Here is an 18,549-nt window from a genome sequence, read left to right on the forward strand (position 1 = left end):
ACGCCGACTTTCAATAACCCATAATAAATAGGACAACTTCTGTGTTTTCTCAATCTATATCGATTCAAAGCTTTGGTTTAGGGATATCAGACAAACCCTTAGAGAATGATTGCTACGCAAGTCCAAGCAGAGAGGAGGTCTTTTGACTGTAAGAGACGTGTCGAATACGGAACCGAACTCTGGGACGACAATAGGAAAAGGGCGAGGGTATACAACAACAACAATCCACAACCAGTTTTGGGTGATCAGACTAGAATCACCATCCCTCAGGGGTGGAAAGATTGTCCTCGTTTTGGTCAGAACATAGGATGCATCATTCCTTCAAAGGTTCCCCTCAGTGACTCTTACAGCGATGCTCTTCATCCTGACAACATCTACACTTTTAAACAGTGGTTAGCTAATAATAATACAAGGAAGCTTGGTCTCGTGATTGATCTCACCAATACAACTCGTTACTATCACCCTAGTAGAGAGTTAAGCCAGGAGGGCATCGAGCATGTTAAGATCCCTTGCTCTGGCCGTGATGCTGTGCCAGATAATTCCTCTGTAAACACCTTTGTCAGTCAGGTTTATCAGTTCGAGAAACATAACCGCTCAAATAAGTATGTTCTCGTTCATTGCACACACGGGCATAATCGCACAGGTTTCATGATTGTTCATTACCTTATGCGCTCTAGGCCGATGATGACCGTTACACTGGCGTTGAAAACCTTTTCCGATGCCCGCCCGCCCGGTATCTACAAACCAGATTACATTGACGCTCTCTACACTTTTTATCAAGAAGTGAAGCCTGGGAGTTATATTTGCCCACCCACTCATGAATGGAAGAGGCTTGATCTCCACGACGATGACATTTTAGGGGATGACATACCCTCAGACCAGGAGGTAGAGTACCAGAAATTCTGTTATGAGATGCTTAACATCGATTCAACAAGTGGAGGATCTATGTACTTCCCTGGCTCGCACCCTGTATCCTTAGGCAGGGAACAGCTGCGACTCTTGAGGCATCGGTACTATTACGCGACATGGAAGGCAGATGGAACGCGGTATATGATGCTCTTGACTAAAGAAGGGTGTTATCTGATAAACAGGGCGTTCAGATTTAGAAAGGTACACATGCGGTTCCCTCGTAGTGATTATCACGAAGTGCATCATAAAACGTTGCTTGATGGAGAGATGGTTGTGGATACACTTCCCGATGGCCGCCAGGTGAGGAGGTACCTCGTGTATGACTTGGTAGCAATCAACGGGAAGTCAGTAACAGAGCTTCCTTTCTGCGAAAGATGGAATATAATCGAAAGAGAGGTGATCAAACCCCGTAATGATGAGAGGAAGTTGACAAATCATTGGTACAAATACGAGCTGGAGCCTTTTGGTGTACGGATTAAGGTTTTTTGTCTACTCTCTGCTCTTGATAAGGTTTTCAAGGAGTTGATTCCCTCGCTTTCACATGAAGCGGACGGCATAATATTCCAATGTTGGGACGATCCTTATAAACCCCGAGCCAATAATTATCTACTGAAGTGGAAGTATCCGGAAAAGAATTCGGTGGACTTTCTGGTTGAGATGACCAAGGATGGGCACCGAAGGCTCTTCTTGCATGAACGTGGGAGGAAGAAGCTTATGGAAGGCTATTCGGTTGAGTTTAGCGGTGATTGTTGGAAAAACCCGGCCAGTTACTCTGGGAAGATTGTAGAGTGCTCATGGGATAGGGAGAAGAAAGTATGGCTTGGCATGCGGATCAGAGTTGACAAAGATACACCAAATGACACCATAGCCGCTTTTAGAGTGATAAAAAGCATAAATGACAACATCACGGAGGAGGTTTTGCTGGACGAGATCAAAGAGATTATCCGTCTACCAATGTACGCCGAGCGCATCCATATGGACACACAAGCTGCTAAACGCGGCAAGCATGCAAACCGCAAAGCCTTGTGAATGCTATTGGTAGAGTTTCCATGTTTGAGGTATAGCAGAACGATTTAGATTTAGATTTAGAAATTTGTATCCTTGCATTAACATCTTTTACTTTTGTAAATACCCTCCTTTTCTCATTATTTCCGGGATAAAAGAAACCTTTTTTTTTTGTAGTATTGTAGATTCAAAACTACCTAGATTGATGGATTTGGTTATTGACTAAAACAAAACAAATTGATTTAGCTATATTATAACGTATGAGAGAAGTAAAACCTGTTAACCAATGTACCCCAAAACCATGCATTATTAAATTAGTTCTACGATTGTAAAAGCAACACTAAGGATATAATATCTCTACTTGCGGCGTGCGACCTGACTATCGTTTCGTATGCGGTCAGCGTACATTGGGAGACGGATGATCTCTTTTATTTCCTGAAGCAACACCTCCTCAGTGATGTTATCATTTATGCTCTTTATCACCTATTTTGTTTTCACAACATCACATATTTTGCTGAGAAATCATATAGGGAGTCCATTTGACAAAAGCCATACATTAAATTTAACCCATTCAACTGACCTTCCGAGCAGTGTTGATATCATTTGGTGTCGTTTTGTCAACTCTGATCCGCATGCTAACCCAAACTTTCTTATCCTTATCCCATGAACACTCTACAATCTTCCCGTTGTAACTTGACAAGTCCGAATCATCTCTAAACTCAACCACGTATCCTTCCATAAGTTTTTTCTTCCCTCTTTCATGCAAGAAGAGGAAACCACGCCCCTCTTCCTCACCCATCTCGAATAGAAAGTCTACTGAGTTCATTTCTGCATACTTCCACTTCAATAGACCTTTATGAGTTCGTGGAACATAAGGATCGTCCCAACCCTAATACTCCATAAAACCAAATGCAAGTCAAGCTCAAGTAATGCAATCTTCCTACTTTCTCCAAGAAAAAAGATTTACTAATCTCATAAAATTGTATCCGTCTGCATCCAGGAACAAATATCTATTCAGACCTAGAATATAAACATCCCTTGGTTACCTGAAATATCAGACCATCTGCTTCATGCGAAAGCGATGGAATGGTAGTCTTCAAAAGCTTCTCAACAGTAGAAAGTAACCAAAAACCCTTCATGCGTACCTGGGGCAACAACAATAATTTTACCAACAATTTATACAAAGGAGAAGCAAAATATGGCGTGGGACAGAAAATTCAACTCACCGCAAAAGGCTCAAGGTCATATCTGTAGCAATGACTTCTAAGCTTCTCAGCTCCACGAGGTCCGATCACCTCACGCACAAACATGTTCCATCTCTCACAAAAAGTCCGCTGGTACATGTTTAAATCAACTGTAAGTTATCTTTAATATCTATAATACGTGACAATGGCTGATACTAAGTGAACACGACAGAGGCATATTGGAAAACAACTCGGACATAGTCTCGGTTAGATAAATACTGAATGCTAAGTTCACGTGCTAATGAACTCATTCCAAGGAAAATAATAATAAGGGAACGACAGTTCCAACCTCTACAACTGATTCGCCGTTGATTGCTACCATATCATATACGAGGTACCTCCTCCTCGCTTGTTCACCTGTCGGGGTATCTATGACCATCTCTCCATCAAGCAAAGTGTAGTGATGGACTTTATCAGACATCCCCTACCACCCAAAACCAAATATGTCAAGTAATTCACAGGTTTTAGATATCGACACAGAAGGCCTAAAAGCAATGACAGAAAACTACTCACTCCATTTGAGTGCTTACAGGGAAAACGCATCTGTACCCTCCGAAACTTAAAGCTCCTATCTATCAGGTAGCACCCATCTATAGTTAAGAGCATCATATAACGTGTTCCATCTGCCTTCCATGTTGCATAATAATACCGCTGCCTCAAAAGTTGTAAACTCTCCCTGTGTATGCAAAAAGTGTAAGATTTAACTACATTGAGAAACTACGACTAATGAACCTCTGAAATTCAGAACATAAACTTGCTAAATCCTCCTTGTATGCAATACCAAAAGTAGAGAAGAGAGTCATACCTGTCTAAAGACACAGGGTGCGAACCTGGGAACTGCATAAATCCTCTTCCCTGGATCAGAGAAGTTTTAATCCATTATATGATTAAAGATCACATTATAACACTCACTGAAGCTTTCTATTATTGCATTAGTCTCAACAAACATTTAGCATGAATTTTAATGAAGTATACACACAGGAAACAACATTAGGCTGAACATAATATTCCATAAGAGAGCATAGAGAGAAAAAAACAAGGAATAACAAATAAGCAGTTCAAACTCATACCCCGGTATTCATCATAAGCATCTTATAACAGAATTGCCGGTAAGCTTCCTCCTGATAATGGGGTATTTCATCACCCAGAATGTCATCATTCGACATCTTCACATTCTCCTGATCGATTTCCTGAAACAGTAAAGAAAAGCAAGATCAGCAACAGACCCATTAGATAACTCAAGCAAAATGAGATCGACACTTTATGAACTTTGTCAGCTATGAAAGACTCAACTACACCCATCAATATGCACACAAAGATATTCTTAAGAACAGTATATCTTTTTTAGATGATACCGCTATTTTCCAGGATCACGAAGAAGTAAATAAATGACCTAGAAACAACAGTAATGAAGCTGCAATAAGATTATGAGCTCTGTTTTAACAAGAGCAAGAGCTTAACAAAGCATGCAGGATATTAATTCTAACGGATATTTCTGTAAATGAGTGTTAAACTCAAGATCTTAATAAACAATAAGCACTTGATTGCACCACGCTTACTTGAACAGGGTCAGGCGGAGTATCATCATCATCATCATCTTGAACAGCTTCACCATTAAGGTCAAGCTCAGCAGATCTCTTCCATTCAGGAGTTGGTGGGCAAGTGACACTCTCAGGCTTTATTTCGTGATAAAAGGTGTATAAAGCATCAATATAATCCGGTTTATAAATCCCAGGTGGGCGGGCATCAGAAAACATTTTCAATGCCTGCCAAAGACAACACAGACGTAAGAATCTCAAAATTCTAAACAGGATCAATACAACGAGTAAACAAGTACAAATGTGAAAGAAAGAATTAAACCTGTGTAACGTTCATCGTTGGTGTAGAGCGCATAAGATAATGAACTATCATAAACCCTGTCCGATTATGCCCATGAGTACAGTGGACGAGGATGTATTTCTTTGCGTGTTTTTGATTAAGGATGAAATGAATAACCTGAAGACAGTATCCTCAAATGAGCTACCAACAGTAGATAAGTTTGTGCATCAATTCAAACTCAGCTCAAGAGGAGATAATAAACTTCAAGATGAATTGACTTTTTTTTTGTCAGTCAAGAAGAGGAACTGAACTTAGGAAACAAGTACCTCGTTGACGAAGTTGTTTACAGAAACGTTATCTGGCACAGCATCACGACCCCTGCATGCAATCTACAACAAGAAAAAGATGATAAATCAATCAGCTAATTATGCTGGTGCAGATGATACAAACAACAAAAACAAAAAGTATTCGATGAATCACCTTAACATGCTTGATGCCATCCTTCTTTAATTCTAATGTAGGATAGTAACGAGTAGTATTAGTAAGATCAATCACTAGACCAAGCTGAAAAAAAGAAACCATGATTTTAGAGAGTTACATAGCAAAGAAACAAAAGATTGATACATGCTAAAGGGAAACAAAAACAAAAACATACCTTTCGTCCATTAATTCTCTGGTTACGGACCACCTGTTTAAAAGAGTATCTTTTGCCAGGAGGAACATGTTCGTTGTAAGATTCACTAAGGGGAACCTTTGAAGGAATAATGCATCCTATCTCCAGACCAAACCCAGGACAATCTAGCCAACCTTTATTACAAAAAAAAAAAACCATACTTAATGAAACCAATGAACCTAGTATTAACGTCGTTTGAGGAAGTAACAGAAGCTGTAATAATGAAAACACCTTGAGGGATCTTGGTTTGGTCATAGACTCTAGTATCTCTGTTGTGATAAGACTGATCACGGAAGACAGGCTGAGAGTTTCGGGTTGGCCTGTCAAATCTCATTCGTTTCTTTCGCTCTTCACGCTCCTATGATCACACACCAAAAGATTAACAACGTAATCTATTAGAAATAGAGAGAGTCTAATGTTAAGTGGGGCTGTGATAATAAATGGATTTGGGTAAATGTAAAGTACCCGTCTTGCGATCTCAACTGCAGATTCAATTCGATCTTCATGACGTCTCTTAAAGGGTTCATCGTCTTCTTCGGGTTGGGGTGAAGCATTAAGGTCCATCGCAGCTATCATTCAAATGTCAATCGCAATACAAAGATCCCAATTCCCAATCGGCTTCTCTGTACATCCAATTGCCAAAATCAAATGCAAAGAGATCGACACAAATTCGTTTATCCGAGGAAATTATAGGAGGAGAATCAGGAAGAAGGTTCCAAGGAATTATAGGAGGAATTCCGAAACCTAGAAGAGGAGATGATGGCTATGGGAGACCAAAGTCGTCGTACCCTTTTTATATATACAGATAGATGAATTAACCAAAGTCGTACATATTTGAGAATTTAATACTATTTGTTACAGTAATTTCTACTAAAGGTCTTGAGAAAGTCACAAGCTCATTGAATTCAGTACTGGCCATCATTTACTTTTCAATACCAATCCCCTTTTATTTTAGTAGTACTGATTTGTTTTGTTAAAACTTGCAATAATATTTCTCTCATCATTTTCAAAAACTGCTTGGTGTAACGGGATTTCCTGTTTTTGACATTACACATCATCATGTTTTTAAGAAGAAAAAATAGTCACATAGTACATACAACGAGAATTAAAAGTCGTCTCCATCCTCAAGTTTTCACAACATTCTTGTCACTTCTCTGATTTCATCTCACCTAAAGCACACTTCAGGACACGAGACTCTCTTCAAGTAGATACCTATAGCATAAGAGTCAAGTAGAGTGTGAGTGAAACTAATAAACATAGAGTGCAAGATAAGATACACTTAGAGAAAAGTCAGAATAAGTGATTCATACCTTCTTTGATTTGGCATAGCTGACATATATTGTTCTGCCATGATGGAATGTCCCATCCAACTTGATTGCTTCAGAGGCGGCTTCAGGAGTTACAAACTCAACAAACCCATCACCTCTACTCCTTCCAGTAAACGGATCTCTCCTGATTTTGCAAAACTGAACTTCCCCACAATGTTGGAAGATGTCTCTTAAGCTAGCTTCTTCCAATTCATATAGAAAGTTACTAACGTAACAAATGGATTTCCTGTCCATCCCTTCCCTTATCTGTTCTCTTCTATTTTCTACCCACACTCTTCTTGGCAAAGGCACAGGGAACCTGCAAAAACAAAAAAAAAAACACAACAAAAACATAAGCACATAAGCATCTTACAATCAATACGTGGGGTAGCTTTGTAGTGCCACAGAAGCTTGTAATCCAGTTCCAGTTCTAGTTATCCAAGAGAAACAGATTAGATTACATGGATCATTCTATAAAAAAAACGGGCATTCATATTACAATTAAAACATCTTTAAGTAGTCCAAAAGAATGATCTTACAATTGATACGTGGGGTAGCTTTGTAGTGGCACAGAAGCTTGTAATCCACTGTTATCCAAGAGAAACAGATTAGATAACAATATTACATGGATAATTCTATCATCAAATTTCCTTGTTTTCTTCCTAAAAGGATATAGAGAATCTGATCTTGATCTAAAGAAAAGAGGAAGTAAGAATTAAGAAGGGTTTGCAAAACTTACAATGGCGTCATTGTCGTCATCATCTGATTACTAACCACTCTCGCAGGGATTGACTGTGAAAACAAGAAGAGGGGTAAATGTAAAGACAAAGAAGAGGTAAGGGGTAAAGAAATGATAAAAGAAAGAAGAAGACGAAACATGCCTCATCGGGAAAAGACTTTAAAGAGGTGTGTATTTTCCCAACATCGAGGGATTGTAGATTCCAAACCACACTTACAACTTCAGCTGTGCAATGGAGGAGAAGGCGATAAATTCAGAGATTGCAAGTGAAACAAGTTGACAAAAGCAGAAACTTGGACAAATTTGAAAAAAAAACCTTCGACTTTGCTGTTGTAAATCAAAGTAGCTCGTTGAAGCGAGTTGTTCATGGCATCTCGGTGAAGCGTTACAGACGCTAGAGATGTCTTTCGCTCTTTATCAAACAAGTCGAACAAGGCCGATTCCGAGATGTGGCTACCGAAGCCCCATACATAGACTGGAGTCTGTTCCTCCTCTACTCTCGGAGGGATTTCCTGTGAAAACAATGAAGAGGTAGTAAGGTAAAGACAAAGAAGAAGAGGTAAGGGGTAAAGAAAGAAGAAGACGAAACATGCCTCCTCGGGAAAACACTCTAATGACATGTGTATCTCTCCAAGGCCGAGGGGGAGTCCACTCAGAGCTCTACTTACAGCTTTAGCTGCAACGCAATGGAGGAGAAGGCGATAAATTCAGAAATTATCCTCAGTTAACCGAAAGCATAAACTTGGACACACATCAACATCAACGCACCTTCGTCTATGTCTCCGTACATCAAAGTAGCTCGGCGAAGCGAGTTGTTCATGGCATCTCGGTGAAGCGTAACAGACGCTAACGTTGTAGTTGGCCCACTACCAAAGAAGTCGAACAAGGCCGATTCCGAGATGTGGCTACCGAAGCCCCATACATAGACCGGAGTCTGTTGTTCCTCCATTCTTGTGCTCGTGATCTTCGTAAAAGGAGAAGAATTGTAAAGGAAGGTGTTTGTTACGAAGAGGGAATTGGAAGAAGAACAAATTTGGATGAGATAGAGAAGTCATGGCTCTTTGAAAAAAGGTTTTTATACTTAGGGAGGATTGAATCAAGAATCAAGATTCAAAGAAACAAGAAATCTCTGTATCTCTGTTGCTAACGGTTGCTCAAGATCGAAATAACTGAACTGTGTATTTCGTCTTCAGACACAGAGAAGAGAAGAGGGTTTTTTTTTTTGGAGATTTAGGGATTTCACAAGCGAGTGTGAGAGAGAGAGATCGATTTGATACGAGCTCGGGCTTAAAAGGGTTTTTTAAAGAATCTTATTATTTTTGTCTATATATTTATTTTAGAAAACTAGTTTACGTGAAAAGTCCACTGGACTATTTGGATTAAGGCTTTGGTTGCGACTTCAAGGATACCCTTCGAGATAGATTTGTTGAGTATTTTTTTTATTTTCCACCAAATTTTTTAATTTTCGGCTTCGAGCCATCAAATTTTTCAGGCATTTAAATCATACAGTATATGGCTATGATTCAATCATTTTTCCAATTTGCCTTAAACAAACATAAAGCATTTTTATTAGTCTTAACAAACAAATAAATACTAAAAATCCCAGATTATTTTTTTATTATTATAACCCTTGAAATCAATGTGGGAAACGCATCATCGTGTTCGTGTATGACTTTCTTTTTTTAATTACCAGCAAGGTTAACGGGCGAGTCTAACCAAATTCCTTATATATGAAATAATATATACTTAAAATGAGAAATATGAACAGTGTGTTTCGACATAATAAACACGTACAAACGTTTCTACAAAAACTTTCTGAATTTGGAAAAGAATTAAAATTTTATTTGTAATTTTTTTGTTATATATTATGTTTAATTCGTCTGTTGTACTCTTTGTTTTGTAGCCGTGTTCTTAGATAATAACCCTCGAGTCTCGTAAAATCGACTTCTCTAATCCATCGTCTCAAACGTCAAACCTTTTTTTTCTTCTATAAAACCACATATGTCAAACATTTTTGTCAACAATATGGAATAGGTCGATTTTGCCGGAAAGCTAATAACAAAAAGACTAGCTAGGCATACTACTTCGGGCATTGTCAAGTAGAAAACTAGGCATACTATTTTTTTATTTTTCTTCATATTGCTAATAAGTCTGACGAAAACGTTGCTTGTTTTAGTTTTTCCCTTCTGATGTTATATAATTTAATCTAACTTTTGTTAGCCAATTACAGAGAATATCTTAAGATAACGGCGAGATTACACAGCATTACACACACAGGGAGGGAGATCTCTCACTATCGAGACGTTTCTTTAACTGTGTACTTTTTATTTATCTGTTCGTCCGTTCGACCACTATTCAATTTTATCGTACAGTCTATATGACTATATGTAAAGAAAATGATATAACTATTCCGGTTTTAATTAACAAGCCAAATCTTCACAGATTAAAACGTTAATATATTTTCTTCACAAATAATAATAAATTGTGTTTCAATCTTTTGGTGGAAGATATATTTTTACTCAATACTACTAGCTAACACGTACGATCTTTTATTGCTCTCCACGTTTGGATAAAATGGCAGTTGTTTTTTTTTGTTTTTCATTTTTGTTCAAAAAAATGGCAGTTGTTTAAACGAACAAAATATGGTGTACTCGAGGCCCTTTGTTTTAAAATTCATATGCTGTCTTGACCACCCAACATACAATGCCACCGCTGTATCACACTGACTACGTCGGGTACGACAAATACAAGCCAGAGAGAACCATGTTTGTTGAAAGGAATTTTAAATCCAACTGGTGCAGTAATTAGAAGTTGAAAACGCATTAAAACACCGTCTCAAATTACAATGATACAGTAGTATCAACATGGTTTGCGAAAAAAAAAGCTAGAGGATATGGTTTAGTAATAGGAATTTCGTAAAGGACTTTCCTAACCGTCCTCTTCTCCAAGCCAAGATGCCATGTGGAACCAAGTTCACCTATAATTGCGGTGTGAAAACAATATCACCGTCATGAATGCCCAACACGGAGGCGGAAGTGTTCATATAATCTTTAGAGTAACTTTGTGTCCAAGGTAAATGAAAAACTTTAGACGACCATTCCTCCTTGTTTTCCAAGATGCAAAACTCAACTGTGCAGTCCATTTTGACACGAGATATAAAAGCTAACTTCCCTTGAAAGTCTATTAGCTTAGACTCCCAGCGGAGATGATCATTGGGTTTCACAAGACTGAATACTTCAGTTTTGAGGTCAAAACTCACAACATGCGTAGTAATAGGGCGTGAGTAAGCTTTAAAAGTATAAAACGCCATTTATGCATATACCACCCTGGCCACACGTGTGGGCACTCGTAACGGGATAAAGATGAGGAGGCATGCCTTGTATCTTTCTCCACATGTTACCATCTTGTCCCACCGTCAAAACCCAAAACTGCAGATACGTACTTGGGCGTGTATTTGGGTATTCCCATATGCACAATACTTTGAACTGATCAAATATTGGGTCGTATCCTAAAACCAGTAACTCTGTCAAGTTGTCTCTTTCCACCAACATTATGTTTTGAGGTAAGCTTAGGGTTTGTCTCGTGGCCGGGTTACATATAAAAAGTTGATTATGTCCAATAGCGCACAACATCAAACCTCGGACCGGAGGAGACGTGAAAGATACATCAACTCCTCCACGGAATATCATATCATGTCGGGTTGGGGCTATAGCACAAGTCGATCGATGAGGCGCTGAGAAGAAAACAAGCGTGTTAGTTTTAAAGCAGCGGAAAAAAAACAAGAGACGTGACCGACTCGAGGAACAAGACAAGCATGAGTCGACAAAGTTTCGACTATGGATTATCCTTGAAAACTCTTTCGATAAACACTTAAACTTCATAAGGCTCTTCACGGGCATCCTTGAGAGTATCTCTACCACGAGATCCATATGGATCCACATTCTTTCATCCTCTTCCATCTCCATAAGTTAGGTTGCAATATTAATTATGGTCGTACTATTTAGAACATAAATTATTTGAACGACTTGTGAGACTTTCCCTTATATACAAACCAGTAGATATACATCAATATTCCTTAAACTTATATAAGGAAGATTCACATTTATCTCGACAACGATTATACATTGAAAATAAAAACTAATTCAATATTGGACGTAGGCATGGGACGTGGTATTAGAGTAGATAAGGGTTATCTTTCATTTGTCTTTATCTTGTTTAGCTAACGTAATCTCCAAGACTCCTTGGATTACAATCTTAACAACCTGATTACCTTGATGTATAAATATGTATTCTCCTAATGAATAGAATTATCAATTCTCATATTCTACATGGTATCAGAGCATCTAATCCTAACCTAAAATTTTTTTTCCGCCGCTTTCTTCCTTCTCTTCTTCTTCTTCTTCCTCTTGCACTCACGTTTATCTTCTTCTTCTTTGCCCAACTTCTTCCTTTCTCTCATCATGTCTGAAGTATCCTCTACTTCCTCTAAATCAGCCCCTGTTTTCAATGTCTCAGAACCTCAAAAGAAATTGATCTCACTCAACATGAGCAATATCACCAAACTGACTCCAACCAACTTCATCACCTGGCGTCTTCAAATCCGATCTCTTCTCGAAGCACATGAGCTTCATTGCTTCATTGCCGATGAAGACAACACACCACCGGCAACAATCAACACTGCCACCGCTGCTGATCAACCTAATCCCAACTTTGCTGCCTGGAAACGCCAGGACAAACTTCTGTTCAGTGTTCTGCTCGGATCTCTTTCACTTCCTGTTCAAGCAATTGTTGCTCGTGCCACCACATCCTCTGACATCTGGAAGACCCTCACCAACACTTATGGGAAACCATCTCGTTCTCATGTACGCCAAATCAAGGATCAACTCAAGGAATCTCACAAGGGAACCAAGACCGTGAGTGACTACATGCGTGGCATCATCGACAAGTCCGATCGTCTTGCGCTACTTGGTGACCCTTTACCTCATGAAGATCTGCTTGATTACATCACCAGTGGTCTTGGTAACGACTACAGAGCCATTGTTGAAATGGTTCAAGGTCGAGACACACCCATCGCCATTGATGAGCTGCATGAGAAGCTTCTCAACAGAGAGAATACTCTCAAAGCTGCAGGGCAAGGTGATTTCTCGATTCCTGCAACTGCTAATACGACACAATTTTCTCGTGGAGGTTCATCTTCTCGTGGTGGTTACAACCCGTCCCGTGGTGGTTATCGACCATCGCGACCCTATCTTGGAAAGTGTTAGATATGTGGAGTTCAAGGCCATGGTGCTAAGCGATGTCCACAGTACCATTCTCCATCACCGCAACAACCTTACCCTGCACCACAGTTCGATCAGTACCGTGGGCCTGCTCCTTCTTCTTCCTGGTCTCCGCATGCCCCTCATCTGCCTCTCCCTTCACCACAATGGCGACCACAGGCACATCACACCACAGGGAGCTCACACCCTGACTTGACACCTTGGTTGCTTGACAGTGTCGCATCTCATCACATTGCCAGTGACTTTAACAATCTGTCACTACAAACACCTTATACTGGCAATGACTCGGTCATGATTGGTAATGGCACAGGGCTTCCCGTTACTCACACTGGTTCTGTCTCGTTTCCCTCTCACTCGAAACCACTTCATTTGCAGAATGTTTTATGTGTACCTGAAATGCAGCGAAATCTCATTTCAGTTAACAAATTATGCAAAACCAATAATGTCATGGTTCAACTTTGTCCATATGATTTTCAGGTGAGGGACCTACACACGGGGATAACACTTCTCAAAGGCAAGGCCAATGAGGGGGTGTATGAGTGGCCTCTTTCTGCTTCCAAACCTTTTGCTTCAGCTTTCTCAACAATAAAGTCGTCTCCTTCGGACTGGCATTCTCGTTTAGGACACCCAAACAACCAAACACTTCGCCTTATGTTAGCTAAATTTTCATTACCAAGTTCTTCTTCGGTTTCTACTTCATTGTTTTGCAATTCATGTTCTATCAATAAAAGTCACAAGCTTCCGTTTTCAACCTCTTCTCTCACTTCCAGTCGTCCATTAGAGCTTCTCTTCTCAGACGTCTGGACATCCCCTGTTATGTCTATTGATGGATACAAGTATTATGTCATCTTTGTCGATCACTACACTCGCTATACTTGGCTCTATCCCCTCAAAACGAAATCTCAACTTGCTCAAATATTTCCTGTTTTTAAATCACTAGTCGAAAACCGATTCAACACTAAAATCACTACACTCTTCTCTGATAATGGTGGCGAGTACCTTGGACTCCGACAGTTCCTTGCAAGTCATGGCATCTCACATCTCACAAGTCCCCCACACACACCTGAACACAACGGAATGGCAGAGCGGAAGCACCATCACATAGTGGAAACGGGTCTTTCTCTCCTTACTCACGCTCAAATACCAAACATCTATTGGACTTACTCTTTTGCTGCGGCTGTCTACTTGATCAACCGTCTCATCACTTCAAATTTGGCGGCTGAATGTCCTTATCAGAAGCTGTTCCAATTCCGAACTATCACAAGCTATGCTCGTTTGGATGTCTCTGCTACCCGTGGCTCAAGCCGTATGGTCAACATAAGTTCACGCCAAAGTCCAAGCCGTGTGTGTTCATGGGGTACTCTCTCACTCAAAGTGGTTATATTTGCCTTGATGTCGAGACATCACGTGTATATATCTCTCGCCATGTGTTTTTTGTTGAATCGGTATTTCCTTTCCCTCGTCTCTCAGCTCAAACACCACCTCCTTCTCCAAACACTACTTCCTCTGATTATGCTTCCGCATCCCTTGTTCCAATCTTTCCGCAAACACCTATCTTGGCCACTCTCCTGTGTCCTGTTCCTTCGCCTGCAGTCGACGTCTCTGAACCATCTCATGACTTGGAATCTGCAGTCTCCCCTGCTACGGTTGTTGCCCCAGCTACAACGGAGTCTACATTGCCACCACCTCTTCAGACAAATGTTCACTCCATGGCAACTCGCTCTAAGAACAACATCAAGAAACCAAATACGAAGTATGGACTTCACAATGTCTTGACCGAGGTGGAACCTGAGACGTTCACAAAAGCCTTTAAAGATGATAAATGGAGGGATTCGATGGGCACAGAATATAATCCCTTCATTCGAAACAACACCTTTGATCTTGTTGATCGTTCTCTTGCTACTAACATCGTTGGTAACAAATGCGTTTACAGGATCAAACGAAATCCGGATGGCTCGGTCGCGAAGTACAAGTCTCGCCTTGTCACCAAAGGCTTCCATCAACGGCCTGGTGTTGATTTTCATGACACATTTAGCCCAGTTATCAAGCATGCTACAATTCGTCTAGTTCTTGGTACTGCGGTTGCGTCAGATTGGCCTCTTCAACAACTTGATGTCAATAATGCCTTCCTGCAGGGTCCGCTTGAAGAAGAGGTTTATATGCTCCAACCACCAGGCTTCATAGATAAGGACAAGCCAAATCACGTGTGTCGACTCAATAAGGCTGTCTATGGGCTAAAGCAGGCGCCTCGTGCCTGGTACACTGCCCTTAAAGACTTTCTTGTGAGTATCGGTTTCAAGAAGTCACTTGCAGATGAATCTCTGTTTGTTCAACACTCTGGCAATTCCTTTGTCTACATGCTCATTTATGTTGATGATATCATCATCACTGGCACCTCTATGGCTGCTATCACGAGTGTCACTGTTCTCCTTGCCGCTAAATTTTCGTTGAAAGACCTTGGTGAACTCTCTTACTTTCTCGGTATGGAAGCTTACCGCACCAAGGATGGGTTGCACCTCACACAAACCAAATATATCACAGACTTGCTCCGCAAGACACACATGGCTGATGCCAAACCAGTCGCCACTCCGATGTCTTCTGGTGAAGTTCTTACTCTCTCCTTCGGTGATATACTGCCTGATTCCTCTGTTTATCGGGCAACGGTTGGCAGTCTTCAATATCTCACACTAACTCGGCCAGACATTGCCTTTGCCGTGAATCGACTCTCTCAGTATATTCATCAGCCCCGAACTCTTCATTGGGAAGCAGTAAAACGAGTGCTTCGGTATCTTGCTGGCACCGCAAACTTGAGTATTTTCTTCTCCTCCAAGTCGCCTCTCAATCTTCATGCATACTCTGATGCTGACTGGGCTGGGAATCGAGATGATTACACTTCAACGGGTGCCTACATTGCTTATTTGGGTCATCAGCCTGTCTCGTGGTCCTCGAAGAAACAAACTGGTGTTGCTCGCTCGTCTACTGAGGCTGAGTATCGGGCTCTCACGGCGGCAGCTGCAGAAGTCAAGTGGCTTACTTCCCTTATGGCTGAACTCGGTCTCAACTTGGTCAATGTTCCTGTTCTTTACTGCGACAACATCGGCGCCACTTATCTCTCGGCCAACCCTGTTTTTCACTCGCGCATGAAGCACCTCGCTCTTGATTATCATTTTGTTCGGGAGCAGGTTCAAGGGAAGACGCTTCGGATTGCTTACATTCCCTCGGCTGATCAGCTGGCGGATGCTCTAACCAAACCACTGCCTCGTACTCGCTTTCTTGATCTTTCTACCAAGATTGGTCACTGTTACCGACGTCCATCTTGAGGGGGTGTATTAGAGTAGATAAGGATTATCTTTCATTTGTCTTTATCTTGTTTAGCTAACGTAATCTCCAAGACTCCTTGGATTACAATCTTAACAACCTGATTACCGTGATGTATAAATATGTATTCTCCTAATGAATAGAATTATCAGTTCTCATATTCTACACGTGGTTGGTGGTTCTTTTAATTTTGTTTTGTATATCTTATTATAAAATATTTGATGATATAACCCTCGAGTCTCGTAAAATCGACTTCTCTAATCCATCGTCTCAAACGTTAATATATTCTCTTCACAAATAATAATAAATTGTGTTTTCAATCTTTTGGTGGAAGATATATTTTTAGTCAATACTACTAGCTAACACGTACGATCTTTTATTGCTCTGCACGTTTGGATAAAATGGCAGTTGTTTTTTTTTGTTTTTCATTTTTGTTCAAAAAAATGGCAGATGATTAAACGAACAAAATATGGTGTACTCGAGGCCCTTTGTTTTAAAATTCATATGCTGTCTTGACCACCCAACATACAATGCCACCGCTGTATCACACTGACTACGTCGGGTACGACAAATACAAGCCAGAGAGAACCATGTTTGTTGAAAGGAATTTTAAATCCAACTGGTGCAGTAATTAGAAGTTGAAAACGCATTAAAACACCGTCTCAAATTACAATGATATAGTAGTATCAACATGGTTTGCGAAAAAAAAAGCTAGAGGATATGGTTTAGTAATAGGAATTTCGTAAAGGACTTTCCTAACAGTCCTCTTCTCCAAGCTAAGATGCCATGTATAACCAAGTTCACCTTGCGGTGTGAAAACAATATCACCGTCATGGATGCCCAACACGGAGGCGGAAGTTTTCATATAATCTTTAGAGTAGCTTTGTGTCCAAGGTAAATGAAAAACTTTCGACGACCATTCCTCCTTGTTTTCCAAGATGCAAAACTCAACTGTGCAGTCCATTTTGACACGAGATATAAAAGCTAACTTCCCTTGAAAGTCTATTAGCCTAGACACCCAGCAGAGATGATCATTGGGTTTCACAAGACTGAATACTTCAGTGTTGAGGTCAAAACTCACAACATGCTTAGTAAGAGTAAGATGGTGACGACTTGGGGTACATGAGTAAGCTTTAAAGTATAAAACGCCATTTATGCATATACCACCATGGCCACACGTGTGGGAACTCGTAACGGGATAAAGATGAGGAGGCATGCCTTGTATCTTTCTCCACATGTTACCATCTTGTCCCACCGTCAAAACCCAAAACTGCAGATACGTACTTGGGCGTGCATTTGGGTAGTCCCATATGCACAATACTTTGAACTGATCAAATATTGGATCGTATCCTAAAATCAGTAACTCTGTCAAGTTGTCTCTTTCCACCAACATTAGGTTTTGAGGTAAGCTTAGGGTTTGTCTCGTGGCTGGGTTACATATAAAAAGTTGATTATGACCAATAGCGCACAACATCAAACCTCGGACCGGAGGAGACGTGAAAGATACATTAACTCCTCCACGGAATATCATATCATGTCGGGTTGGGGCTATAGCACAAGTCGATCGATGAGGCGCTGAGAAGAAAACAAGCGTGTTAGTTTTAGAGTTGCGGAAAAAAAACAAGAGACGTGACCGACTCGAGGAACAAGACAAGCATGAGTCGACAAAGTTTCGACTATGAATTATCCTTGAAAACTCTTTCGATAAACACTTAAACTTCATAAGGCTCTTCACGGGCATCCTTGAGAGTATCTCTACCACGAGATCCATATGGATCCACATTCTTTCATCCTCTTCCATCTCCATAAGTTAGGTTGCAATATTTATTATGGTCGTATTATTCAGAACATAAATTATTTGAACGACTTGTTACACTTTCCCTTATATACAAACCAGTAGATATACATCAATATTCCTTAAACTTATATAAGGAAGATTCACATTTATCTCGACAACAATTATATATTGAAAATAAAAATTAATTCAATATTGGACGTAGGCAGGGGACGTGGTTGGTGATTCTTTAATTTTGTTTTGTATATCTTATTATAAAATATTTGCTGATATATCCTCTAGCTTCTCTGTGTTATACGCAGTTTTCTTCGTTTTTTTCCATCTTGGCATTTTTTTTCCTTCTAAATATATAATTAATTTTATGCTTTTAATAATATCTAATCAAATTTAATAACATCATTACCATTTATTCCAGAAATGTACTGTAGATTGAGAAGTAATAATGTATTTGCCTTTTTGTAA

The 18,549-nt window shown here is 40.1% G+C and overlaps 4 protein-coding genes across 6 annotated transcripts; 1 reads left to right on the forward strand and 3 right to left on the reverse strand.

Annotated features, from left to right (window-relative positions):
• The first annotated feature begins 10 nt into the window (after positions 1–10).
• Positions 11–2,007, forward strand: LOC104768333 (uncharacterized). The gene has a single exon (XM_010492278.2). It carries the CDS (start codon positions 106–108, stop codon positions 1,936–1,938), a length of 1,833 nt encoding a protein of 610 aa, XP_010490580.2. The 5' UTR covers positions 11–105; the 3' UTR covers positions 1,939–2,007.
• Positions 2,008–2,132: 125 nt separating this feature from the next.
• Positions 2,133–6,550, reverse strand: LOC104768335 (uncharacterized). 2 transcript variants are annotated; one of them, XR_015593634.1, is made up of 15 exons: positions 6,115–6,485; positions 5,881–6,007; positions 5,632–5,783; positions 5,457–5,540; positions 5,303–5,365; positions 5,019–5,153; positions 4,718–4,924; positions 4,229–4,348; positions 3,964–4,013; positions 3,689–3,834; positions 3,448–3,582; positions 3,141–3,248; positions 2,961–3,059; positions 2,495–2,803; positions 2,133–2,397 (listed from the first exon to the last, which is right to left on the reverse strand). XR_015593634.1 is itself a non-coding variant. In XM_010492281.3 (15 exons), exons 1-15 carry the CDS (start codon positions 6,223–6,225, stop codon positions 2,272–2,274), a joined length of 1,989 nt encoding a protein of 662 aa, XP_010490583.1. In that variant the 5' UTR covers positions 6,226–6,550; the 3' UTR covers positions 2,133–2,271. The 2 variants fall into 2 exon arrangements, 1 of the variants encoding a protein (XP_010490583.1); XM_010492281.3 differs by having other exon boundaries at positions 3,672–3,834; positions 6,115–6,550.
• A 63-nt stretch (positions 6,551–6,613) lies between these two features.
• Positions 6,614–9,041, reverse strand: LOC104768336 (uncharacterized). Of its 2 annotated transcripts, XM_010492283.3 has the most exons (8): positions 8,464–9,041; positions 8,289–8,371; positions 8,012–8,207; positions 7,838–7,920; positions 7,696–7,748; positions 7,496–7,543; positions 6,960–7,275; positions 6,614–6,861 (listed from the first exon to the last, which is right to left on the reverse strand). In XM_010492283.3, the coding sequence occupies exons 1-8, from the start codon at positions 8,642–8,644 to the stop codon at positions 6,850–6,852; spliced, it is 972 nt and encodes a 323-aa protein (XP_010490585.2). In that variant the 5' UTR covers positions 8,645–9,041; the 3' UTR covers positions 6,614–6,849. The 2 variants fall into 2 exon arrangements, with proteins under 2 accessions (XP_010490585.2, XP_010490584.2); XM_010492282.3 differs by having other exon boundaries at positions 8,012–8,371; positions 8,464–8,987.
• Positions 9,042–16,959: 7,918 nt separating this feature from the next.
• LOC104772087 (putative F-box protein At4g38870) lies at positions 16,960–17,823 on the reverse strand. The gene has a single exon (XM_010496736.2). It carries the CDS (start codon positions 17,821–17,823, stop codon positions 16,960–16,962), a length of 864 nt encoding a protein of 287 aa, XP_010495038.2.
• Between the last annotated feature and the right edge of the window lie 726 nt (positions 17,824–18,549).

Source organism: Camelina sativa, chromosome 20 (assembly GCF_030686135.1).
Source record: "Camelina sativa cultivar CO46 ecotype springtype chromosome 20, ASM3068613v1".
Lineage (NCBI taxonomy): Eukaryota > Viridiplantae > Streptophyta > Magnoliopsida > Brassicales > Brassicaceae > Camelina > Camelina sativa.

Bases quoted from the DNA above. Each gene is read 5' to 3' on its own strand.
- LOC104768335 (XM_010492281.3), bottom strand. From the start codon at position 6,225: ATGATAGCTGCGATGGACCTTAATGCTTCACCCCAACCCGAAGAAGAC. The intron at 3,835-3,963 runs GTATGACTCTCT...TTGCATACACAG, and splicing joins CACCCTGTGTCTTTAGACAG to GGAGAGTTTACAACTTTTGA. The intron at 3,583-3,671 runs GTGAGTAGTTTT...TTTGGGTGGTAG, and splicing joins CCTGTAAGCACTCAAATGGA to GGGATGTCTGATAAAGTCCA.
- LOC104772087 (XM_010496736.2), bottom strand. From the start codon at position 17,823: ATGATATTCCGTGGAGGAGTTAATGTATCTTTCACGTCTCCTCCGGTC.
- LOC104768333 (XM_010492278.2), top strand. From the start codon at position 106: ATGATTGCTACGCAAGTCCAAGCAGAGAGGAGGTCTTTTGACTGTAAG.
- LOC104768336 (XM_010492282.3), bottom strand. From the start codon at position 8,644: ATGGAGGAACAACAGACTCCGGTCTATGTATGGGGCTTCGGTAGCCAC. The intron at 7,749-7,837 runs GCATGTTTCGTC...TTGTTTTCACAG, and splicing joins TAAAGTCTTTTCCCGATGAG to TCAATCCCTGCGAGAGTGGT. The intron at 7,276-7,495 runs GTAAGATCATTC...TTGTTTTTGCAG, and splicing joins AGCTACCCCACGTATCAATT to GTTCCCTGTGCCTTTGCCAA.